The sequence below is a fragment of the Geotrypetes seraphini genome, chromosome 7, assembly GCF_902459505.1.
Source record: "Geotrypetes seraphini chromosome 7, aGeoSer1.1, whole genome shotgun sequence".
NCBI lineage: Eukaryota > Metazoa > Chordata > Amphibia > Gymnophiona > Dermophiidae > Geotrypetes > Geotrypetes seraphini.
The window spans coordinates 58,670,947-58,698,088 of record NC_047090.1 but is presented as its reverse complement, the minus strand read 5'-3'; the positions used below and the strand labels follow the sequence as shown (position 1 = coordinate 58,698,088).

At 45.7% G+C, this 27,142-nt stretch overlaps 1 protein-coding gene across 2 annotated transcripts in view; it reads left to right on the top strand.

Moving 5' to 3' along the window:
• NUP50 (nucleoporin 50) overlaps positions 1–24,490 on the top strand; it is a 220,834-nt gene extending 196,344 nt beyond the window's left edge. For both annotated transcript variants that reach the window (XM_033951872.1, XM_033951873.1), the window contains one exon: positions 19,667–24,490. In XM_033951872.1, coding sequence (XP_033807763.1) covers positions 19,667–19,875 — 209 coding nt within the window. In that variant the 3' untranslated portion in view covers positions 19,876–24,490. The remainder of the gene's footprint in view (positions 1–19,666) is intronic.
• Positions 24,491–27,142: the final 2,652 nt, after the last annotated feature.

Sequence of the window (27,142 nt, the reverse complement as noted above, 5' to 3'; positions counted from 1 at the left end):
TACCTGGACGACTGGTTGATTTGAGCGAAGTTGTACAGGAGAGCACCCGGGTCACGGCTCGGGTGGTGGAGTTTTTGCAGTCTCTTGGATGAGTAGTCAACCTTGCCAAGAGCCAGATGTCTCCCTCTCAGCACCTGGAGTATCTAGATGTGCTGTTCAACACCTCCTTGGGGAAGGTCTTCCTTCCAGAGGCCCGGATAAGCAAATTTAAATCTCAGATTCGCCTGTTTATGGCATCCTGGTGTCCTCGGGCGCATGATTTCCTCCAAGTCTTGGGGTCGATGGTGGCCGCGGGCCCACATGCGTCCTCTTCAATATGCTCTTCTTTGCAGGTGGTCACCTCAGAGGCACAGTCTGGATCACCCTATTCCGTTTCCAGGCTTAGCTCGGGGAAGTCTTTGTTGGTGGCTCTAGACCCCCCATCTTGTACAAGAGGCGAGTCTGGACCAACTGCAGTGGACGGTGCTGCTCACGGATGCCAGTTTTCTTGGTTGGGGAGCTCAGTGTCTAGGTCACTCTGCTCAGGGCACCTGGTCCACGGAGGAGGCTTCTTTGTCGATCAGTGTCTTGGAGACCAGAGCCATCCGTCTGGCATTGCTAGCCTTCCAATTCTTTCTGATGGGTAAGTCAGTCAGGGTTCTGTCAGACAATGCCATGGCGGTGGCCTATGTCAATCATCAGGGGGGCACCAGGAGCACTTTGGTGGCACAGGAGGCGACTCTGCTTTTGGTCTGAGCGGAGTCACACCTTTAAGAAATATCAGCATCCCACATAGCCGGAGTGGAGAATGTTCAAGCGGACTTCCTAAGTTGTCATGTGCTAGATCCCGGAGAGTGGTGTCTATGCCAGGTGGCTTTTCAGTTGATAGTGCAGTTTTGTGGTCAGCCCCTCATTGACCTGATGACCACAAGTGTCAGCGCCAAAACACCCCGCTTCTTCAGTCGTCGCAGAGACGGTCAGGCCGAGGGCTTGGATGCTCTGGTTCAACCTTGGCCAACGGAGGAGCTGTTGAATGTGTTCCCTCCGTGGCCATTAGTGGGCAGAGTTCTTCTCTGCATAATTCACCATCTGGGCCTCATGGTTTTGGTGGCTCTGGATTGGCCTCGACGACCGTGGTACGCAAATCTGGTGGCGGATCCTCTTCCTCTGCTTCTCTTGGATGGCCTTCTAAAGGGTCTCATTCCAATGTTCGATCCGGGTCCTTTTGTCTTACGGCTTGGCTCTTGAAAGGGGTTGCCTAGGTAAGAAGGGGTATTCAGATAAAGTGATTTCAACTCTCTTGGGGTCCCGGAGGCTTTCCACCTCTCGGGCTTATGTGAGGGTTTGGAGTCTATTTGAAGAGTGGTGTGATGTGTGCTTCCTTACCTAACATCCTAGAGTTCTTGCAGGATGGCTTGGATAGGGGACTGGCTTGGTCTTCTCTCTGGGTTCCGCTTGCGGCCTTGTCAGCCTTCTCATAGTACTAATAATCTTTAATGATGAGATTACGAGTAAGTTCTGGTAAGATGAATGGAGTGTACATTGATTGAGTGGGGTATAAGAAGTCTTTTAATGAATTCTGGTTGCCCGGTTTATCTAGTTTTAAATGTCAACAATATTATTTTATAAGTGATACGATGTGAGATAGGGAGCCAATGGGATTTAATCAGTAAAGATGTTATGTGATCAAATTTTTTTTGCATTATAGATTATTTTGATGGCTGTATTCTGAATTAACATTAAGCATCTGACTTCTTTTTTTGTAATTTCGTTGTAAAGAGCGTTGCCGTAGTCCAGACAGGAGATGACTAGTGAGTGAATAAGGACATTGAGAGATACTTGATCTAGAAACTTAGCGAGTGAACGTATCATTCATAGACAAAAAAAGCATTTTTGTACCACTGAAATGATTTGATCATGAAACGAAAGTGTATCGTAAGATAATTCCTAGAAGTTTAATAGCGCTTTCAGATTGGATGGGTGTGGATCTAAATTCTATAGGTGAAAGCAGTGCTTGACCCTTTTTGAGTGGAAAGACCATAGATCTAGTTTTTTTTATATTAAGTGAAAGCATGTTGGAATTAAGCCACCTACTTATTTTTTCCAACTTTTGGTTGATAGCTGAAATGTCAGGGTTATTCAAATCGATTGGATGTGTTAGCTGCCATGTTTTTTGTCACTTTTCCTTTAAATCTTGGAGGTCACATGACATGGACATCGTGACATTATGCAGTTTTCTCATTCCCTTTAAAATGGAAACTACCTCTTCCCCACCTTTTTCACTTCAGCGTTACTCTATGTGAGGTTGCAGCTGTCATTCTGATGATCCATACTTTTTGTTTCATTTTCTCCATGCTTCAGTGTTTGTTTTAACTATCTTGGTTTTATCAGTTTTTCAAACTACAAAAGAGAAATCTCACTATAAATAACACAATTAAAGATTTAGTGAAGTGCTCAGTATACTATACTTGCCAGGCAGCAGTAGTATAGATAGAACATCACAGCACTGCACTCCCTACCTACTACACTGCATGAATATCAAAATGTAGCACAAAAACTAGCTGAAAATAATTTAAAAAGAACTTATCTCAATGCAGATGGTTAGATGTTAAGAGGTTTTCATTCTGCTTAAATACTGCCGGTGACGCCGAAAAACAGCGTATCTAAGCCTGGTTGAAAATCCCTAAGTGAAAGACACACAGTCAGTGAATTACGTGTATAAAAAATTCAAATTGTTCCTCATTCTCAACATGCTGCATGTTTCACGTGTTGCTTTTTCAGGAGGAGAGATATTCCTAGGGAACAACATACTCAAAGTCAGTAATTGAATACACTCAAACCAAAAAGTATACAATAATTTAAGTCCAACTATCGGCAACTACCCGGAGGGAAAAACCGCAGGTTCCACAGGTGATACATTCCCAGCAGACAAACTGGAACACATCACATGGGAGGTTAAAGACGTAATTTTATGTAAAACAGGAACACTCAAAACAGCTGAAAAGATCACATGACCTAAAACAACAAATAGGTTGTATAGAGCAGGAGGAGCTAGAAGAATAATCAGTTTTTACCATTCTGTTATATTTGTTTTAACTAATCTTGTTTTTTATCAGTTCTATTAGTAGTCGTCTTTTGAGAGTATCCTTCATATAACTAGGTTTACTATAGCCTGTTGTTCTGATACCAGCAGCTCCTCTCATTGTCTATTTTTTTGATACCGGCTGCTCCTCTTATTTTACCTTCAATTTAAGTATAGAAACATAAAGCATGATGGCAGAAAAGGGCCATCGGTCCAACAAGTCTGCCCACTCAAAGAACCCTCCCTCAACAAGAACTCTCTTTCTAAGCATTTCCCTGGAGCGAACCCATATGTTTATCCCATCGTCCGTTGAAGTCAAGCGCGTTACTGGCCTCAACTACCTGACGTGGAAGACCATTCCATCGATCAACCACCCTTTCCGTGAAGAAGTATTTTCTGATATCACCATGAAATCTCTCACCCTTGAGTTTGAGCGGATGCCCTCTTGTTGCCATGGGTCCTGTAAGGAAAAAGATATCTTCCTCCACCTCAATACGGCCTGTGAGATATTTGAATGTCTCTATCATGTCTCCCCTCTCTCTGCGTTCTTCGAGTGAATATAACTGCAGCCTGCTTAGACATTCTTCATATGGGAGATCCTTAAGTCCTGAGACCATCTTGGTGGCCATTTGCTGAACCGACTCCATTCTCTTCACATCCTTTTGATAATGTGGCCTCCAAAACTGAACACAGTACTCCAGATGAGGTCTCACCATGGACCTGTACAATGGCATTATAACTTCAGGCTTTCGGCTGATAAAACTTCTTCAGATGCAGCTCAGCATTTGTCTAGCCTTGGCTGAAGCTTTCTCCACCTGATTGGCAGTTTTCATATCTTCACTAATGATTACACCCAGGTCCCGTTCTGCAACAGTTCTTGTTAAATTTTCACCATTCAGGGTGTATGTTCTGCAGGAGTTACTTCTACCAAGGTGCATAACCTTACACTTTTTGGCATTAAAATTCAGTTGCCAAGTATTAGACCATTGTTCCAGTAAATGTAGGTCCTGCCTCATAGTGTCGGGCACGGTTGCGCTGTCGAGCTCGGTTGTGCTGCCCACAACGTTGCATAGCTTAGCGTCATCAGCAAATAATGTAATTTTACCTCAAAGTCCCTGAGGCAGATCCCTTACAAAGATATTAAGTAGTATCGGACCCAAGACCAAGCCCTGCGGCACTTCACTGGTCACTTCCGATGTTTCTGAGGGAGTACCATTTACCACCACTCTTTGAAGTCTACCACTAAGCCAGTCTTTAACCCATGCAGTCAATGTTTCTCCTAGTCCCATCGTATTCATCTTGTTTAATCTACGGTGTGGGACACTATCAAAAGCCTTACTGAAGTCTAAATACGATATCCAGGGACTCTCCCCCATCCAGTTTTTTCATTACCCAGTCAAAGAAGCTTATCAGATTGGATTGACAAGACCTTCCCTTCATAAATCCATGCTGATGGGGATCCCTCAGTCTTTCGTCATCCAGAATCGTATCCAATCCTGTTTTTAATCAACGTTTCCATATGTTTACACACTATTGATGTGAGACTCACCGGTTTGTAATTTTCAGCCTCTGACCTGTATCCCTTTTTGTGGAGCGGAATGACATTAGCAGTTTTCTAGTCCAAGGGGACTTTTCCCTTGCTTAGGGAAAGATTGAAAAGCACGGCTAATGGCTCTGCCAGGACATCTCTCAATTCCTGAAGTACTCTGGGGTGTAGATTAAACAGTCCCATGGCTTTGTTCACTTTTAGCTTCGATAGCTCGTGGTAGACGTTGCTCGCGGTAAATTCAAAATCCCAGAACGGGTCCTCTGAACACCCCCTTGTCTGTAGCTGCGGTCCAGATCCTGGCGCCTCACAGGTAAAGACTGAGCAGAAATAGCTATTGAGTAGTTCGGCTTTATCTGAGTCAGAGTTTACAAAGTTACCGTCGGGTTTCCTTAGGCGCACAACCCCATCTGTGTTCTTTCTTCTATCGCTAACATACTTGAAAAAGGATTTATCCCTTTTTTAACCTGCCTAGCTATATTTTCTTCCATCCAGAGTTTTGCATCCCTGACTGCTTTTTTAACAGTTCTAGATTTTACCAGATAGGTTTCTTTAGCTTCCAGTCATTGTGATTGTTTGTAGGATACAAATGCTTTTTTCTTTTGCTTTACTAGTTCCGAGATCTCCGCGGAGAACCACTGAGGTCTATTATTTATCCCAGGACAAGCAGGCATGATATTCTCACATGTGGGTGACGTCATCTACGGAGCCCCAGCGCGGACAGCTTTTCAAGCAAACTTGATTGAAGTTTCAAGTTTGCTACACTGCACCACGCATGTGCATGCCTTCTTGCCCACTAGAGGGCGCATCCCCACCTCGTGGTCCTCAGTTCAGTTTTTTCCGTGGAGCCAGAAGCCCTGTGGAAATTGAGCTCCTATTTTTCTGCCTTCTGACACCGCGTCTGGGTTATTTAGCTCAGTCGCTGTGCTTTATTTGTTGTTTTTCCTTCATAGTCCGTCGTTTATCGTCGAAAAAAAAAAAAAAAGTTTTATTTCTTCCGTTCGGCTCCGGGGGCTCCCGGGAGCCGCGGCCGCTGGACGTCGTTCATTCCCGGCCCCTTTTCATTTTCATGTCCCGTCCCTTGACGGGCTTTAAGAAATGCACCCGGTGTGATCGGTTGCTGTCAATTACCGATCCGCATCGGTGGTGCTTGCTTTGCTTAGGTCCGGAGCACCCTACTGACTCCTGTGAAAGGTGCTCCACTTTTCAATCCAGAGCGCTCTGCTGACGCCGTGCCCGGATGGCGGAGCTCTTCTCTGTGGACCCCGCGGCGGGGAAGGCCTCGACGTCGGCCTCGGCTTTGGCCCCGGCCTCGACCTCGGCCTCGGGTCCCTCGACCTCGCCGCGACCCTCGACTTCCTCGAAGCCTGCCGCCTCGACCAAGCCTGCCTCGGGTAAGTCCTCGCTTCCATCCTCGACTCCAGGGTCAGCGAAGAAGCCATCCTCTGGCTCCTCAACAACGGGGGGGTCGTCTTCGGCCCCACCCCGAGTGTCGAAGCCTAGTGCCCCGAGGGAATACTCGAGACCGAGGTCGCCCTCCAGGGAGCACCCCCCGGCCCCAAACCTACCGGCCATGATGGGGATTCCGGCCTTCCAGGACTTGCTCCGAGCCCTCATTACCTCGGAGCTGTCCGGGGCTCTTGAACACCTGCAGCAGGCCTTGGCCTCGACTGCTCCGGCCTCGACTTCCCCGGCGTCGGCGGCCTCGGTCTCGGTGCCCTCGGCTTCGGCCCCCGGGGTGCTTCCAACCTCGACCCCGACCTTGCCCTCGACCTCGACCTCGGTTGACCAGCCTGAGAGAAGCGTACGGCCTCGGGACAAGGTGCTTCGGGTTCGGAGGATCTCTTCCACGTCCTCTTCCTCGAGATCCTCCCGGGGCTCCTCGCCCTCGGGTCGGCCTCGGGCGAGGCGCCGGCCGAGGAAGCAAAAGCGTTCTCGAGGTTCTCCTCGGAGACGTGGTCGCTCCTCGCCGAGTGGAGGTGAGACGTTGCGTGTCTCGGAGCTCCGCCTTAACAATCCGAGGCTTTTCCGGCCCTCCGTGGGACGGGGTTCGCGAGACTCCTCGCCGAGACGGAGGGGACGTGCCTCGTACCCCGGGGGCTTCCCCCAAGGGATCCTCGGGGCATAGACGGTCCCCAACCCCTTCGAGGTCGCTCGATGTGGCCTCCTGGGGGTCGGGTAGGGAGCCGCGGTATTCCCGCGAGGCTTCCCCCTTCTGCTCGGCGGGAAGGACTTCCCGTACTCCTTCCCCGCCTTCTAGGCCCTCTTCCTTCTCGAACTTCGTGCAGGATATGGCACATGCTTTGGGCCTGGACTTACTTGCTGGGTCTCAGTATACGAAGGAGTTTTTGGAGGAGCAAGACTTGCCCAATCCCCCGAGAAAAACTCCTCGTCTGCCTCTCAATAAGGTCCTTCACCAGACCTTCCTGAGAAATTTGGACTCCCCTCTTACAGTCACAGCGGTGCCGTTTAAGATGGAGTCCAAGTACCGGACCATCCCATGTAAGGGCTTCGAGAAAGCACAACTGTCTCACCAGTCGTTGCTCGTGGAGTCGGCGCTCAAGAAGTCACAGCCCTCCAAGGTCTCGGCGGCGGTCCCGCCCGGACGGGAAGGGCGGACCCTGGACAAGTTTGGTCGTCGCCTCTATTCTAATTCGTTGATGGCTACCAGGGTCCTCAATTATGCCTTTACTTTTTCCTCCTATCTTCGAAGCATGGTCAAAGACTTGCCTCGCTATCAAGGGGTCATGCCGGACTCCCATAAGGAGGGTTTTGCCACGTTCATGTCCAACCTCTCTCAGTTGCGTCTGTACCTGTTCCACGCAGTTTTCGACGCATTTGAATTGGCCTCGAGGGTATCCGCCTTTGCAGTGGCAATGCGTCGGCTGGCATGGCTCCGTACGCTTGATATGGACCCTAACTTGCAGGAACGTCTGGCCAATCTACCCTGTGTTGGCTCAGAATTATTTGATGAGTCCCTGGAGGCGGCAACCAAACGTTTGTCGGAACAGGAGCGCTCCCTTGCCTCCTTGGTCCGTCCCAAACCTCGGGCCCCGCCGCAGAAACCATTCCGGCCTCCCCCGAGGAGATACCCGCAGAAGTCCACACCGGCCTTCTCTAGGCCCCTGCCGAGGCGCCCGCCGCAACAGGGGAGAGGAGCCCAACAAAAACCTCAGGCGCCGGGGCGTCCAAGCCAGCGCCGTCTTTTTGACGTGATGTGCGGATGGGGGCGGGCCCCCTCCGCACTCTCGCCGGACCCCCTTCCTATCGGGGGTCGGCTCCAGGCCTTTTATCCGGCTTGGGTGCTCCGGATTATCTCCGAGGGCTACTCTCTAAATTTCTCAGCTACGCCGCCGGATCATCCGCCGGGAGCTTGCCCATGCGACCGGACCCAGCTTCCTCTTCTCCTCGCGGAAGCCAGTGCCTTGTTGAGCCTTCGGGCGGTGGAACCTGTACCCCCCGACCAACGGGGGCGGGGGTTTTACTCCCGTTACTTTTTGGTCCCAAAGAAGACCGGGGACTTACGGCCCATTTTGGACCTCCGGAAGCTCAACAAGTTCCTGGTCCGGGAGAAGTTCCGTATGTTATCGCTTCCGGTTTTGTACCCTCTGTTGGAGGAAGGAGACTGGATGTGCTCCCTAGACTTGAAGGAAGCATATACCCATGTTCCGGTGCATCCCGCCTTCCGCAAATTCCTACGGTTTCAGGTGGGGGAGTTGCACCTCCAATATCGGGTCCTACCCTTCGGACTGGCTTCGTCCCCTCGAGTCTTCACGAAGTGTATGGTGGTAGTCACCGCAGCCCTACGATCTCGGGGGCTACAGGTCTTTCCCTACCTGGACGATTGGCTGATCAAGTCCCCGACCAAGGAGGGGGTTATCTCAGCGACCCGACAGACTATCATCTTCCTTCAACGTCTGGGGTTCGAAGTGAACTTCCCCAAGTCTCAGTTGTGCCCGGCTCAATCCCTTCAGTTTATCGGAGCCGTGCTGGACACGGTTCGCCTCCGTTCGTTCCTCCCTCCTCCTCGGTTGGAGGCTCTGCTTCGGTTGAGTCGCCAGGTTTCTCTGCTGCCCGCAGTATCGGCTCAGCACATGATGATGCTTCTGGGCCACATGGCATCGATGGTCCACGTCACTCCGTTCGCCCGGTTGCATCTGAGGCTTCCTCAGTGGACCTTGGCCTCTCAGTGGCGACAGGATTGCGATCCAGTCTCTTGTCCGATAACGGTGACTCCTTCTTTGAGACGCTCGCTCCGTTGGTGGACAAACTCTTCCAGTCTTTCAGGGGGTTTGCTCTTTCTCGTTCCTCCGCACCGCAAGGTCCTGACCACGGACTCCTCGGAGTACGCGTGGGGGGCTCATCTCGACGGTCTGTGGACCCAGGGTCTATGGTCGGCAGAGGACCGCCTTTGTCACATCAATGTGTTGGAGCTTTGTGCCATTTTTCTGGCGGCTCGAGCGTTCTGCCACCTGCTCCACGATCAGGTAGTCCTCGTGCGAACGGACAACCAGGTGGCAATGTATTATGTGAACAAACAAGGGGGAACGGGTTCTTGGCCCCTGTGCCAGGAAGCCCTGCGCCTTTGGGAATGGGCGGTTTCCCAGAATATCTTCCTACGTGCGGTTTACATCCAGGGAGAGAAGAATTTCCTAGCGGACAAACTCAGTCGTCTTCTCCAGCCGCACGTGTGGTCGTTGAATTCCCGAGTTCTGCGCGAGGTCTTCGACCGCTGGGGGACGCCTCAGGTGGATCTGTTTGCCTCACCGGAGACCCGCAAACTGCCTCTTTATTGTTCGCGGATGTACTCCCCGGACCGTCTCGAGGCCGATGCCTTTCTTCTCGACTGGGAAGGGAGGTTCCTTTATGCGTTTCCTCCTTTTCCTCTGATCTTGAGGACGCTGGTGCATCTCAAATCGACCAGAGCCACTATGATTCTCATTGCGCCTCGTTGGCCTCGTCAACATTGGTTCTCCCTACTCCTTCAACTCAGTGTCAGGGAGCCTCTGCTTCTGCCTGTTTTTCCCTCTCTGCTGTCTCAGAGTCGGGGTTCGCTGTTGCATCCCAATCTTCAGTCTTTACATCTGACCGCTTGGTTCCTTTCCCTTTGACTTCGATTCCTCTTTCTCAGTCTGTGAGGGAGGTTCTGGAGGCCTCACGTAAGGTCTCGACTAGGCTTTGTTATTCCCAGAAGTGGACCAGATTTTCATCTTGGTGTTCCTCGAACCGTTTGGACCCGCGTTCGGTCCCAGTGTCTTCGGTGCTGGAATATCTGTTGCATCTGTCTAAGTCTGGACTGAAGACGACTTCCATTCGGGTGCATCTCAGTGCCATTGCGGCCTTCCATCGCCCTCTAGAGGGTCTATCTCTTTCTCTTCATCCTCTGGTTGCGCGTTTCATGAAGGGTCTCGTAAATGTTCATCCTCCTCTGAAACCCCCTCCTGTTGTTTGGGATCTTAATGTAGTCCTTGCTCAACTGATGAAGCCTCCTTTTGAGCCTATCGACAAATCTCTTCTTAAGTTTCTCACTTGGAAGGTGGTCTTTTTGATTGCGCTCACGTCCGCTCGTTGGATTAGTGAACTGCAGGCTTTGGTTGCGGATCCACCTTTTACGGTGTTTCATCATGACAAGGTGGTTCTTCGCACCCATCCGAAATTTTTGCCTAAGGTTGTGTCTGATTTCCACCTCAATCAGTCCATTGTTCTTCCGGTGTTCTTCCCGAAGCCCCACTCCCATCCTGGTGAGGCGGCACTTCACACGCTTGACTGTAAGAGGGCGTTGGCATTTTATCTCCAACGTACCAAGTCTCATCGGAAGGTTCCTCAATTGTTTTTGTCCTTTGATCCTAATCGATTGGGACATCCTGTTTCCAAGCGCACCTTGTCCAACTGGTTGGCCCATTGTATTTCTTTTTGCTACGCTCAGGCTGGTCTTCCGCTCCATGGTCGAGTCACGGGGCATAAGGTCCGGGCTATGGCAGCTTCTGTTGCTTTCCTCCGGTCTACTCCTGTGGAGGACATATGCAAGGCTGCCACTTGGTCTTCGGTTCATACGTTCACCTCCCACTACTGTCTGGACACTTTGTCCAGAAGCGACGGCCGATTTGGCCAGTCGGTGTTACGTAACCTGTTTTCCTAAATTGCCATCCTCCCACCTGCCCTTTTTTGGTTGGCTTGGAGGTCACCCACATTTGAGAATATCATGCCTGCTTGTCCTGGGATAAAGCACAGTTACTTACCGTAACAGGTGTTATCCAGGGACAGCAGGCATATATTCTCACAACCCGCCCTCCTCCCCGGGGATGGCTTCTTTGCTGGTTATGGAACTGAGGACCACGAGGTGGGGATGTGCCCTCTAGTGGGCAAGAAGGCATGCACATGCGTGGTGAAGTGTAGCAAACTTGAAACTTCAATCAAGTTTGCTTGAAAAGCTGTCCGCGCTGGGGCTCCGTAGATGACGTCACCCACATGTGAGAATGTATGCCTGCTGTCCCTGGATAACACCTGTTACGGTAAGTAACTGTGCTTTCTCCGTCGTTTACTCACGATTTTTATGTAGAGGTTGGTTGATTCTTGCAGGGTAGATTTCAGAGTCGACCACAGTACCTCCACACTGTCTGTCATGCCCTGGTTTTGCAGTGCCTCATAAACAAAATCTCCCATGCTCTGGAAGTTAGCTCCCTTAAAATTAAGGACCTTTGTCGATGTGTTCGACCTAGTGACTCCTTTCCTGAGGTGAAACCACACCATGTTGTGGTCACTGGAGGCCAAGGCATCTCCTACCGAAACTTCTGTGACACTGTCTCCATTGGTGAGTTACAGGTCCAGAATTGCCTGATCCCTGGTGGGTTCCAATACCATCTGTTTGAGGCGTGCTCCCCGTATGAAGGCTAGTAGCCTCCTGCTGCTGCTGGTCGTAGCTGGAAGTTGGTTCCAGTCTACATCAGGCATATTGAAGTCCCCCAACAGCATTTGTCTCCACACAGAGTGATGGTCTCAATGTCTTCTATTAATTCTTTGTCTGTGTTGTCCTGTTGTCTTGGAGGTCTGTATACAACACCAAAAGGTTCACCCAGAGGGATTCTCCCGTATACTTGACATCTGTGATCCTAGTAACTTTGATGTCCTCTCTAATGTATAGTGCTACTCCTCCTCTGTCTCGACGGAGTAAGTTATATCCTAGTATAGCCATATCCCATCCATGGGACTCCGAGAACCAGGTTTCCGTTATCGTCACAACATCTAGGTCAGCACTTCTCATTTCTGTTTCTGCTATATGATTATGCATGGTTCTTCCACTAATTCTTGCCTTTTTTGTCTACTTTCTACGTTGTATAGCAAATTTTGCATTATTTGCACTTGTCCTGTTTTTAAATTAGTTGGACACATGTATTTCAAGGGTTATATTTAGCTTACTCTCTGTGTTCTTGTTTGTGAGACACTTTTTGACACGTTACATTTTTTGACAAGTTAAATTGTTTCAAAAAAGTATCCAATTGGTATATAGGCCTATCAGAACCTTAGGCTCTGGGGAGGAGGCCTAAGGCTCTGATTGGCCCAGACGTATAAGGCCCCTCTCATAGGAGGCCGGGGGGAGTAGGCATCCCTCCGGTCAGTCATCTAAATCAAGATAAGGAGGAGAGGGGGCTTGGGGGGGCTGGTGTTGTGTGGCAGCGGAAGAGAATGGGCATCTCTCCCGCTGTTTTTATTTTTCCTTTTTGCATTTATTCTGCGCATGTGGCCATCGCTATCACCAGCGATGGGCATATGCAAATTTAGCAAGTCTTCATTATTCTCCACCAAACTCATTTGCATGAGCGTTTTTTGGAGAATGACTCTTTTTTTTAAAATTGCTACCAGAACGGCTGCGATAGCAGCCTATCATTTTTTAATGTGGTTTTTTGAAAATCTAGGCCTGAGAGAGGAGGTGGCAAAACTGAGAAGCATCCATGAGAATGAGAAGTACATCGATGAAATGGTTCATGAGGCATCAAAGGTTTCCAGCAGTGGAAAAGAAGAGGCTGTGCTGAGGGAATACAGCTAGACTCAGATTATGGAACACTGCAAGATTGATACTGTGACTTCTCCTGTCCTTGAACTGAAGAACCGTTATGCTGTCCTGGAAGTGGAGGAGATGAGAGCATCCCAAAGAGAGGAAGGACCAAAGCTTGAAATCCCAAAAATTACTGAATCCGTGACTCTAGGAGGCATACAGTAGTGATAAATGGTGATTTCCTTTGAGGGTTACAGAAGCATCCACTGCAGACCACACATGATGTCACAAAAGGTATGCTGTCTGCCTGGTGCCAAAATCCAAGATGTTACGGAGAGCTTGCTGATATTATCCTTTGCTGCTCATCCACATTGGAACTAATGAGGTACCCCTGCGAACGTATCAAAAGCGACTGTGTGGCTCTGGAAGAGAAGGTGAAGCAATCAGGTGTGCAGGCGATATTCTCATCCATCCTCCCCATCGAGTGTAAAGAGCAGAGAAGCTCATATCCTGGAGATCAATGCTTGGGTACATGGATGTGTTGTTGAGAGCGTTTTTGCTACCTGGACCATGGGATGATTTTCCAAGGGATGGTGTGCATCTATCAAACATGGGAAGAAATGTCTTAGGCAGCAGACTAGCTAATCTACTGAATAGGGCTTTAAACTAGAAGTGATGAGGCAGGGTGATCAAAGCCCCCGGGTGAGTATAAGCCCTCAGGTAAGTAAATCACTGAATACCTCTACATCAGTGGTCTCTAACTCAAACCCTTTGCAGGGCCACATTTTGGATTTGTAGGTACTTGGAGGGCCTCAGAAAAAATAGTTAATATCAAATGACAATTTTGCATGAGGTAAAGCTCTTTATAGTTTATCAATCTTTCCTTTTAGCTACGTCTTAATATTGTCATTTATAGCTAAAGAGACTTATGATCAAAGAAACTGTTTTATTTTACTTTTGTGATTATGATAAACATACCGAGGGCCTCAAAATAGTACCTGGCGGGCCGCATGTTTGAGACCACTGCTCTACATGGATGGGAAAAGGGGGCAATGTCTGGAAAGCAGTATACTAATGCTCGAAATATGGAAAACAAGGTTCTGGATCTAGAAGCTGTGATGGAAGAAGATGAGTTGGATATAGTGGCAATCACGGAGACGTGGTTCACGGAGAACCATGACTGGGATGTAGTTATACTGGGCTATAAACTGTTCAGGAAAGACAGGGTAGGAAGAAAAGGAGGGAGAGTAGCATTATATGTTAAACATCATATTAAAGCCACACAATTGCAGGATCTGCAGGTCAAGGAAGAGCACTGTGGATCAATTTGGAAAGAGAGAATGGTGAATATTTTTGCATTGGTGTGATATACAGGCCTCCTTCACAGAGAGAAGAAGTGAACAGAGATTTAATAGACTAGGGGCTAGATTCATTAAGGGCACAGATTGTATCCATATCTGGGGGGTTGGTTCATGAATCGCTCTCATGCAAATGAGGGCGATCGGAATCACACCCCCAACCGACTGCAGGGATCACTGAATAGCGATCTGTAGATGGTCTGCACATGCGCTGGCCCTCCGTACCCAACAGAGCTTTTTACTTTTTTTTTCCGCGAGCCTGTAGTTTTAACCTGCTTTAAACCTGCGGGTTAAAACTATGGGCTTGCACTGCAGGGAAGAGAGCAGATGGGGCAGAGAGCATGAGATTGTGCTGAGAGCAGATAGGGCAGAGAGCATGAGATTGGGCCGAGAACAGATGGAGGAGAGAGCAGGGGTTGGGGCCGAGAGCAGAAAAGCAAGGCAGAGAGCAGGGAGACAGAAGGCAGGGTAGTCAGAAAGGACCTGAGCAACTGGTCCTCAGCAGTTCATTATTTTGGGATTGGTCAGCCCAGTCGATGTCCCTCATTTTTTTTAGTAAATCGCTTCCTGCCTTCATTGGAATGTCATTCCCTCTCATTTGCATGCGCGGATTGGAGGATGATCGGGACAAAGGTTAGTGAATCGGGTTGGAGGGAAATCGGGTCATAAAGGGCTTGCTTAGTGGTCGGAACTTGATCGGTGGGCTTAGTGAATCTTGCCCATTGTGATCACTGGATGGTATGGTTTAATATTGAGATGGATATAGAGAGGGCTCATTCAAAATCAAAAATTCTAGACTTTAAATGAACTAACTTTGATCAGATGGGGGATTATGTCAAGAAATTGTCTGGATAGGAACATCTGGAAAGAGTGGAAATGCAGTGTGCAAAACTGAAAAGAGTAATTGTAAGAGCAACAAACCTTTTTATGAGGCAAGTAAGTAAAAGTAATAGGAAAAGAAGGCCGGGTTCTCAAATGTAGCAGCTGAGAAGGTAAGTAATAAAAAGTTAGCTTCCATAAACTACAAAAGATCGCAGAAAGAGGAAGACAGGCAAAAATATCTGGAAAAGTTAAGAGAGGCTGGTCGTGTAGTCATAAAAGCAAAGATGTAAATGGAAGAAAAAATAGCTGCCACAGTAAAATGGGAAGAAAAGACATTTTTTTTAGATATATTAGTGATAGGAAGAAGTGCAAAGATCATGGACCGTGCACGCTCATGGGAATGCCGCACTTTTAGTGCTTCGTTCCAATCCCGGCATCAGGTGCACTTTTTCCAAGCCCTGTCTCCCTGCTTGCTCCCTCGCCAGTTTCGCTGTTGAAATGAAGCCATTCGCATCATGACAGCTGCATCTCCAAAACAAAAAAATGAGCTTCCTTCTGAAGACGAGCTGGTGGTTCAGCAAAGGGAGGGAGGGAAAGTTTGCACGTTGCTTTGTAGCCCTTTTCTCCACTCACCCCACTTTCAAACCTACAGTTTGGCTCAATCTGATCTGAAACTACTCGCATAGATTCTGTGCGAGTAGTTCCAGATCAGATCGAGCCAAACTGTAGGTTCAAAGGGGTGGGGTGGGATGGAGAAAGGCTACAAAGCAATGTGTAAACTTCCCCTTCCTCCCTTCGCTGAACCAACAGCTCGTCCTCAGAAGGAATCAGAACGCTCTGACAGTGTTGCTCTGTGGAGAGAGGGGGTGGAAGACACCTAATGGGGAGGGGAGTAAGTTTTTTCTCAAGAGGGACAGAGAATGTGTGTGTGCTGTAGAGTCCGTTCAAACCTCATTCCCCAGCAGCTGGGAAACAAAGGTGGGTTGCAAGAGCCAGAGTGATTTAATCAAAATTGTAGGATCGTGCAAAAAGCAAGTTGTGCTTTCTTTAGTTGCTCTTGTGGATTGCATGAGGTTGATCTTTCCTGGCTTCCTTTCTGGTTTTGCGAAACGTAAGGAAGGCTACTGCTTGTTTCCCCTTCAAGTTTTGACTAAGGTATTCATTGTACAGTGGTACCTTGGATTACGAGCATAGTCCGTTCCAGGAGCATGCTTGTAATCCAAAATGCTCGTTTATAAAAGCAAAGTTCCCCATAGAAAATAGTGGCAACACCGAAGATTTGTTCCAGAACCCGGGATCTGTACTTGTCGGGTGCTGCAGCGCCGTCTTCTCCGTCCACCTCCTCCGTCTGTCATCCGAAGAAGAACCCCACAGTGCCGCTTCGGGGGGGGGGGATGCCTCTAATGTCTGCCAGCCGCCGGAGAACCCCGCAGTGCCGCTTCAAAGGGATGCCTCCTCCATCCGCCAGCCAGCCCTCCACGTCGGATGCCCCCTGAATGCTGGAGAGCCCTCACCCAAGCCCACGCAGCAGAGTGCTGCCCCACCCGCACCCCATGCTTGACACACACAACGCCGATGATTGACGCTGTGCACGTCACACGCAACGCGCAGGCGGGATGGCACCTGGCTGCGCAGGCCCAGACAGAGATCCTCCAACCTGTGGAAGGCATCCGACGTGGAAGGCTGGCAGGAAGAGGAAGAGGAATCCCCCAAAGCGGCGCTTCCTGGACTGTAAGTGCTCGTTTATCGGGGCAGTGCTCGGTTTGTGAGTCAAAAGTTTGCTGAGTGTTTTGCTCGTCTTGCAAAACACTCGCAAACTGGGTTACTCGCAAACCGATGTTCCACTGTATTTGGGATTGCCTCATTTCTAGACAATGATTGAGTGACCATAAAATGAGTTTTTGCAGTCCACACCTTATGCTCGTGGTTTCAAACCAGCCCCTCTGGAGTTTTGCAGTGTGCAAAATACAGCAGCTTTCCAAATACAGGCAAGCAATTTTGTAGTGCAAGAGACTGTGGGCCAGGGGGGAAGCCAGAGGACACTACAAAGAAGAGGAGAACACGGAGGGAGGGGGTTCAAAGAGATATGCATATGCTGGACCTGGGGGGAGGAGGGAAGAAATATTGGGTCTAAAAACAGAGGAGAGGGAGCGAGATGGTGGACAATGGGATTTAGGGAGGGAAGGAACAAAAAGGGAGAGAAGTTGGACACAAGAGATGGTGTGTGGGAGGGTAGAGATACTGGATAGGAGGGTAGTTGGGAAGAGAAAAGAAGAGCTGGTGGACCCTGCGGTGGTAGGGAAGGAGGGAGAGATGCTGGATGAAAGGGTAGTTGCTGGATGAAAGGGTAGAAATGCTGGATGAAAGGGTAGTTGAGAAAAGGAGAGATGGTGGATCTGCAGCTGCGGGGATGGAGACGAAAAAAAGGAAAGATGCCAGACTTCTGGGGGAGGGAAGGGGAGGACAGAGGTGGAAGATGGATGGTTAGCACAGAGAAAGAAGAAGAAAACCACATGGGAAGGAGACCCTAGCAAGTGAGTTATCTGATTTGAAAAATGACCAGCCAACAGAAGGTAGAAAAAATAATTTTTATTTCCCGTTTTGTGATTACAATGTGTCACATTTGAAATGTGTATCCTGCCAGAGCTGGTGTTAAACCGCAAACGTGAGCTAGGATTTAACAGAGAGAGGAAAATTATTTTTTGTTTGTTTATTTTGTTTACATCACAGCACCAGTGTGGGTAGGAGAGGGCAAAGGGGGTGGGGGGGTGGGGTGGGTGGGTGAAGAGGCTATAAAATAAGCACATCAGGATGTTTGAAAAAAAACACCCAATTGGGCAGGAAAATCAAATTGAAAAATTGATTCAATAGGCTGAATCAAAATATTTTTTCCTGAATCGGACAGCACTAATGGCCAGTAGGAAAAAGGAGGTATTGATGCCTCTGTATAAGACTGGCGAGACCTCATTTAGAATACTGTGTACAATTTTGGATGCCGCACCTTCAAAAAGATATAAAAAGGTTGGAGTCGGTCCAGAGGAAGGCTGCTAAAACGGTTCATGTTCTTTGTCATAAGGCATATGGGAGCAGAGTTAAAATTCTCAATCTGTATACTTTGGAGGAAAGGTGGGAGAGGTGAGATATGATAGAGATATTTAAATCTCAAAAATATACCACAAAGTTATTAACCTAGTGGTGAAACTACCCCACTGAAGCACATTTTCTAATAGTGGAGAAAAAGCCTCAACTGGAGCTGGAGGGAGTGAGAACATTGGAAATTTCCCTGATGTAGCCTCTCAGTGACAAAACAAGAGCCTTGTTGGAAGAACTGCTTGTCTTCACTGCCGCGTTGTGGACTAGCTGAGGCGCGACTTCATCATGATCAGCAGTGGGGCTGATCACAACGGTCTGTGAGAGAGAATACCAGCTGGTGAAGATAAGTGAAGCATTTTTTCCTGTTCTTTTTGTTTTTTCTTCTATTTTTTTTTCCTGTGCACAGTGGTGTTTAGTACCCCATTTTGAAAGTAGCATTTTGTACTTTGTGGAGTTTTTTGCCTGAGAGATAGAAGTTGACCGGCTTATAATCTGCTGGGTTGCTGTCTGATATTGAAAGCATTCTTGAATGCTTTTTCTCCACTATTAATAAATGTGCTTCAGTGTGGGTAGCTTCACCACTAGGCTAATAACATTGTGGTATATTTTTGAGATTGAATTTTTGTTATTAAATAATTTTCTTGAGAGATATTTAAATACCTACGTAATGTAAATGCGCATGAGTCGAGTCTTTCATTTGAATGAGAGGGCATAGGATGAAGTTAAGAGGTGATAGGCTCAGGAGTAATCTAAGAAAATACTTTTTTACAGAAAGGGTGATGGATGCATGGAACAGTCTCCAGGACGAGGTGGTGGAGATAGGCATGTGGGATTTCTTAGAGAGAGAAAGAGATAATGGTTACTGCAGATGGGCAGACTGGATGGGCTATTTGGCCTTTATCTGCCATCGTGTTTCTATGATTTGCTGCAAATGCTATACTGCTGATTGGTGAATTTTGTTTCTGTTTTCACACACACTCTTATGCCTGTTATCAAAATCATTCTGATCCATTTGATGTAACTGAATAGTCACAGTTATCAAGGAATTACCAGAAATTTCATGAAATTACATGGAATTATACTTTGAAGACAAAATTATGTTCTGTTAGTAGCTTAAATTATGTTAACTGAGTCGCAAAAGATTACTTAGCTCACCATGTGATAAGTACCTTTCCCTTAATGCTGATACTCTTTCTGTATCATGTGACTAGTAAACCGTGCCGAGCTCTACGCTTGTGGAGATGGTGCGGTATACAAACCTAAGGTTTAGTTTAGTTTAGTAATAAGCACATAGACCACATAACTATGTTTTGCTGCCCATAGTAGTTTCTGCATCAACCCTAGATACTGTAATAGGATTCAGCCAATCAAAAAGCAGTTTCAAAACTACCTTCCCCCCTCTAATCTCCATTCCTGCTGAGAGAGAGACAAACCAGCATGCTTTTACAGGAAGAGAAATGGAAAAGAATTTTATGAGCAGTGCTCAGCATGCTTCCAGATTTGTTTCTGTAGAATACAATAATGGTATGACATTTTAACAAGTTCACTGAATATGAGTACTTTGTAAAAACAAAACCTTTGTTGTCCTTGCAGTACTGAATTATGACCTTGGTGTCACCTTGGAGAGTGAAACATTTTCATTTACTTCAGCATTCGATCATGTGTACCTGTAGTCTAATTTATATTTAAAAAGTGGGGGTATAAATGTGGATTTTTTTTTTCTATAGACTTGGTCATGTAATGTAAATTTTTTATAACTTTATTACTGTTTTTATATTTTTCTTCAAACACAGGCAACATATTGATGAATGTCTTGGTTCAACCTTCTATGCCATGCTCAAGAATGGGAAAGAACAATGTTGTTATAGTGTGTGTCCCAAATCCTCCAATTGATGAGAAGAGTCCTGATGACCCTATTACAATGTTAATAAGAGTAAAAACAAGTGAAGATGCCGATGAACTGCACAAAATTTTACTGGAGAAAAAGGAAGTATCACAGTAAAGTGTTTCCTAGGAATATTTGCCAAGTTGCTGCTCTTTTTTTCTTGCAGAACTTTAAATTGTAATTAATTTTTGATAATTCTTTGTACATTTGTCACTGATTCAGGTATTCTGAAGGATATATATTTTTTTATTATTGAGTGGAGAAGTTCACCTAGCCAGTTAAATAATGAAAAAGACAAGAAAAACCTCTGCACAATTATTAATGTATCAAGAAAATCTGTGCCCCTTTTTGAAACTTCTCCAGAAGAGCCTTATTTAGAAGGTATTTAAGAAAAAAAGAAAATGGATGAAAAATACATGTGTTAACCAAGTGATTCTATAAGAGCAAAAATCAAGGCACAAGAACAGTACTAGGAAGTTTACAAAATTAATTGGCGTAGCATTTAAGTGTAGTTAGGTCACCTCACATACGATAAAGGAACTTTTGAATTTTGAAACTAACAGATGTTTTATTTGCAAACTTGTACAGATATTCAGTTAATTGGATGTAATTCTCAAAGACATTAGCTGAAAAACTATTGAGGCTGCTACTGCTAGAATTTTACCCTTCACTTACAGGCCCTCTTCATCTCTGTCTTTTGTGTCTTGTATGGCTGTGTTTAGTCTATTTTTATTTTTTTTTAAACTGCCTTTAAATTTAATGCCAAATCATTCCACTTTGTGGTAGTTGTAGCAAATAAACACATTTTTCTGATTAGCCAACAAGGCATTTTTGATTATCCAATGAGCAGTATAAGATAGTGGAAATGTCCTTTTAGCTTTGACTATGGTTCTTGGCATAGTACACTTCATAGTACTATGGGTCCTGTGAAACTATAGGGTCCTGTGAAACTATTATAAGAAACATTTGGAATTACAGTAGGGCCCCTGTAGCCACAGTTTCTGTATCTTTGGTTTACCACCTGATCGCTGAACACTCCCACTAGCACCCATCCCAGCATACCTCCAAAAAAACTTCACTGACAGCAAGCTGCATCTGCCTGCTGCTTTTGATGGCTTGAGCTCCCTCCCTTCTCAGATCACATCTGGGTCACAGGACCTGGAAATGACATCAGAGGGAGGATGCTCAGGCCAGCATGAGCAGCAGCCAGGAGACGCTGCTAGCTGCCGGTGAAGATTTGAGGAGGTACACTGGGAGTGTGTGTGCTATGGGTAAGGTGGGATAAAGGGAGGAGTACTCAGCACTCAGGCAGTAAGCTGTCATAGCATTTGTTATTATCCATGGTTTTACATATCTACAGTAGGTGGATACAGGGGCCTCCCTGTATAGCAAAAGAATACTGTGTTCTTCAGAGTTATAGTAGTCATGAAGAATTATTTTTTTGGTCTGTGATAACAAAGTTGGATTTTGATATTTTGCATCTCAGGTTGACTCCCAGTTGCTTATGTATTTCTGGAAACTAGCGTTTGTTTGTTTTTAGCTGAGTACTCAAATTTTCATTGAGCTCAGTAAGTCAGGCAGAGTGCTGTGAGACTTAGTGGCAGAAACATAACTAGAAAGTTAAACTAAATCATAGGTAAAGAATTTTGCTACTTGTTCAAAACTGATTTAAAAAATTCCTTACTAAGTAGGGTTTGGTGGGGCTTATGCTGTGCAGTACATTAATAAAATGAGCCATTAAAAGATCAGGTAAATGGTTTAAAACTGCATACTGTGTGTGTGTCATGCAAGTTTATAAAATCAAAATAGACTAAAATGTAAGTGCTGAACATATCAGTAAAAGTAATGTAGAAAGTAACTGTAAAGCAAAAGTGACATGCAGGTTCCCACAAACTGCAAACCAAATTCTGCTGTTTTGTAGCAGTGCGGACTAAACACTTAAGAATGTATTGGATATATTTAAAAATAAAGCATTGGCTGGGTTTTTCTAAAGGCAAGTCCTTGGTACATTAGACTTATTTTCTATCGGTGTAAAGAAATGACTACTCATAACTAGGAAAGCACTATCCTGGTTTCACTCATATCTACAAGGTAAGATATTTCAAGTTTAATAGCTCAACTCTTTAAATCATTTGAATTAACCAATGAGGTTCGTCAGGGTCTTGGGGTCCAATACTTTTAACATCTTTCTTTCACCTTTAGCCATTTTCATCTAGTCACTTAATCTCCTCAGATACTCATTCCCCTTTATTCCCATTCCATTACTATGATATCTCATTTAAATACAATCTTATTAAGCATTTCTAAAATAGCTGGTTTTCTTCCTTGTTGCCCTGCTACACTTCCCTCCAAATGATTCACGAGAACTGACACATCCATTCAGAAAGCGGGGCGGGCCCATGCAGCAACATAGACAGCGCGCTTCTGTCGGCCCATACACCGCTGGACGACCAGGCTTCAGGGGGCGTTTAAAAAGGTACTGCGGGGGTGTTTTAAAAGGAAGGAAGGGCCGTGTTATTAAAGGGTACCGGGAAGGAGGGGGGATTGTCTTTGCTCCATAAGATTCACCCACTTTTCCAGCCCCTTTTTTGGGGTGGAAAAAGTGTGTCATATGGTCTGAAAAATGCGGTACCTTCCTTTTACTTCTCACATTTCATTAATAAAGAAATCATTTTATATACTCGGATATGTTTTGCTCGTTCTTTACTTGATTTGGCCTCCATCTGGCTATTGGTTCATTCCTTAATTATGTCCCTTCTTGACTACTGTTATTCTCTTCTTTACAGTCTCCCCCAATACTAGCTTCATAGATTACAAGTAGTCCAAATCACCACAGTTAAATTGATTTTACTGTGCCAAAAAAAAACCCCAATGCATTTCTGCTCTTTAATAAAGGAGTACTGGAACCCTGTAGTTTCTTTAGTTTTCTTATTTTCTACACCCTATCATGTGTTCTCTGTTCTGCATATCATCATCTTTTGGGTGTTCCTACTTTCCTGCAGGTCCACTGACTACTCTTGCTTTTTCATTGTTGCACCAACTGTATGGAACTCTGTACCCTTGGTGCTTTACTCTGAATTATCACTTAAAATTTTTTAAACCTTACTAAAAATGCACTATTTCACCACAGCTTACAAACTACCACTACCAAAACCCCTGCTTCCTGATATTTTTTTTTTTTTTACCTTGTTACGACATCACCTCCATAGTTTTTGTCACTTTACATTCCCTCCCTTCCATTCATATCTTATTTTAATTTGATCCCTTTTAAAACTTTCTCCCTTCTCTCGTTTTACAGATAGATGTAACTTAGTTCTCTTATTGGTTTATTCCCTTTCTTCCCCCTCATGTATTTTAATTTTTTAAATTTAAACCACGTAGTTATTTGTATTTGTGATATAGTAAATAAAGGTTAATTGTGAACTATTTCCTTAGTTTTCCTATTGTTGGAGCTATCAAGTACATTAGTGGAAGAATGTGTACCGAATGTTTGAGACGGATGCATACCAATCAGTAGAGGTATTAGTTGAGTTCCACTGTAGCTTGCAAGTAGTGAAGTTAAATGCTTTAGTCAGATAACTGCCCAGTCAAGAAATCTGAAACTTTCAGCCCTGAGTACTTCAGAAATTTGAAGTGCTGTATATGCTCAAATATAAGTCTATCCAGATACAAGTCGAGACCCCCATTCCCCCCCCCCCAAAAAAGGAGGAAAAATGGTTAACTCGAATATAAGACAGGGGCTTAATATTCAAGTGCCAGGATCTGCGCCCAGTGTCTCCTCCCTCATGCCCTCCCCTGCCAGGCTCTGCACCCAGCTCCCTTCCCTCCCTGCCCTGCAAGGCTCTGCACCCAGCCCCCCCTCACTCCCTGCTAGGCTCTGCACCGTGTCCCAGCTGATACAAATTTTTACCCCACCCCCCGCATACCTTTTTTCGCCAGGAGAGGAGGGATCCCTCCTGTCTTGGCCAATACTAACAATTTTTTACTTCGGCCACCCCCCACATACCTTTTCTCGTATCCCTGGTGGTCCAGCAGTGTATGGGCTTTCCGCACTCCTGCCTCGCGCTGAGCACCTCCTTCCGATCTCACAGCCAGCAGCGCACCCTGCAGCAAGTCTGGAAGGATGTCGGGTGGTCACTGGGTGATGTCCCAAATATAGGATGAGACCCCCATTTCTGGGCCTTCTTTTGGCCCAATAATCTCATCCTATATTCAAGTATATACAGTAGTTGCTTCAAAGGGTCATTTAGATAATGTATCCTATGGAGACTTTCAGCTTTTGAGGTCCAACAATGTCAGTTTTTCAGGATATCTGTAATAAATATGCATGAAATATTTGCATATGGTTGAGGTAATAGCTATGTATATCTTATACATGTTTATTAGGGATAACTTGACCTGTTTACACCTCTCAAGGATGGATCGTGAAGACTGAGACTATAGAACAAAAAAATTGCCTACATTAGGCCCTATGTAGATTTCTTTAAATTAGATTTCTTATTAAATAGGTGTTAATCCTGTATAAATGTGGGAAATTTTAAAATGAATAAAGGCTATAAACCTAAGCCTGTATGAGGCAGCCCTTTCTTGATTATTCAAGTAACAGATTTAGAAAGCTTAACTAACTTGTGTGGATTTGGGAGCTGAGGATCTGAAAGTACATTTGGTAGTTAGTGAATGCTTTGTTTTATGAGATATGTTGTGTATTCAAATAAAATTATTTTTCAAGGCCTGATTTTGTCACTAACTCACCTTATTTTTCATCAAAATATTGTTTATCAAAATCTGTTTCAGAATGTGCTTGCCCTTTAAGAGGAATATTGTTGAACATAGATGAATGCCTATCTACACAGTAGTCATGTTTCCAGCTCAAATGTTTTCAATGTATGCCTGAAAAGATGAAGCTTGCAAGAAATGTATCTGGCTCCTAGGAAATGTATTAGAATTCATTAAAACCAGCTGTTTTCTTTAGTTTGCTTTTTCTTCTGCCTCCCATATTTATGTTGAAAGAATGTCCAAGTAAATTGCCTAGGAGGCACAAACTGGGAGCCATTTTGTTTCAGTACTAGCTGAAGTGATTGTTCTTGCTAATAGTATGTAAACTTTTGAAGGAGTAGTAATAAGCTGAACAAATTCAGTGGTGTTATATAACTTCACTTGGAAACTACTATTAGATAAAGTGCCAGAAGGCCCAGCTATTCCACCTTATTTTGGTAATTGGTTGTCTATATAAACAAATTTGCCTCAACAAAAACCTAGAACTATGCTGTATATTTTCCATTTTCACCCTTTCATGACACCGCTTGGACCTGTCATAAGAACAAGCAGTATAACAAGTTTAAATAAAACAAACACCATAATTTGCTTTTCTGTTACATCCCCTCTGGAGTTAATATGATAGGTATTTTATCTCCACCTGCGAACTGGTTCTTGCAGAAAAACACACATTTAAACCTCTGCTTCTTCCACTTAGCTGAGGAACACAGTGCCCTTGCATGTTTGTGTAGGTCTGGGAAAAGGGTAAAAAAAATCCTTCCTGGTATCAATTTTTGGTGGCAATGTGAAATGCAAGCATGCCAAGTCCGGAGATACCTCGCAAGCATCATTTGGGTTCCTTCGGGAGCTGTCTTCATCCCCGAAGTGTGACTTTTCCCCAGAATTTGTTCAGCTTATGTGGAGAGCATACCTTGCAGTCCTGACTCACGTAGACCACAACCTTCCAAGCCAGTTCATTCCTTTGCAGAGGTCACTGCTCAGGCCCTCAGTGCCCAAGTTCCTATGGACCCAGACTGATACTATGCTGCTTTTATCACCGGACGCTGCTTCCACCCGGGATGATATTCAATTCCCTTTGCGGAACAGTTTAACAAGATGCCTCGGGGAGCCCTAACCCAGGTGATGACCCCTCTATCCACCGGCTATGTGTCAGCCACTGTCCACCATTTTATTATGGATGCCATGAAAGAACTGAAGTTGGAGGGTGAGCCTTCTACAGTGCAATGTACAGTCATGAGCTGTTCCAATGCTCAGACGTCCTTTTTTCGGCACATCCAGATCTCTGGTTACAGAGCAGTGGGAAACGCCGGAGAGTTCCTTCAGGCTGACTAAAGCTGTGTCTATGCTTTATTCTATGGCACCAGAATTTCAGCAGCTGTTTTGAGCAACCAAAGGTTGATTCGGCGGTGGTTCAGGTTACCAAGTGCAATGCCTTTCGTAGTGAAGAGGGAAGTGATACTTAAAGATTCCCAGGGCCGCAGGGTGTATTTGGTTTAGAATAAGCTCTTTGAAGTGGCTGCTTTGGGCATTAAAGTGGCAGCAGAGTAACATAGTAGATGACGGCAGATAAGACCCGAATGGTCCATCCAGTCTGCCCAACCTGATTCAATTTAAATTTTTTCTTCTTAGCTATTTCTGGGCAAGAATCCAAAGCTCTACCCGGTACTGTGCTTGGGTTCTAACTGCCAAAATCTCCTTTAAAACCTACTCCATCCCATCTAAACCCTCCCAGCCATTGAAGCCCTCTCCAGCCCATCCTCCCCCAAACGGCCATATATAGACACAGACCGTGCAAGTCTGCCCAGTACTGGCCTTAGTTAAATATTTAATATTATTTTCTGATTGTAAATCCTCTGTGTTCATCCCACACTTATTTGAACACAGTCACCGTTTTCCTCTCCACTACTTCTCTCGGGAGCGCATTCTAGGCATCCACCACCCTCTCCGTAAAGTAGAATTTCCTAACATTGCTCTTGAATCTACCACCCCTCAACCTCAAATTATGTCCTCTGGTTTTACCATTTTCCTTTCTCTGGCAAAGATTTTGTTGTACGTTAATACCCTTCAAGTATTTGAATGTCTGAATCATATCTCCCCTGTCCCTCCTTTCCTCTAGGGTATACATATTCAGGGCTTCCAGTCTCTCCTCATACATCTTCTGGCGCAAGCCTCATCATTTTCGTCGCCCTCCTCTGGACCACTTCAAGCCTTCTTACGTCTTTTGCCAGATACGGTCTCCAAAACTGAACACAATACTCCAAGTGGGGCCTTACCTGTACAGGGGCATCAACACCTTCTTCCTTCTACTGGCTACGCCTCTCTTTATACAGCCCAGCATCCTTCTGGCAGCACCATTGCCTTGTCATACTGTTTTTTCACCTTTAGAGATCTTCGGACACAGGTCCCAAGGTCCCTCTCCCCGTCCGTGCATATCAGCTTCTCACCTCCCAGCATATACGGTTCCTTCCGATTATTAATCCCCAAATACATTACTCTGCATTTCTTTGCATTGAATTTTAGTTGCCAGGCATTAGACCATTCCTCTAACTTTTGCAGATCCTTTTTCATATTTTCCATTCCCTCTTCGGTGTTTGTTACAAATCTTGGT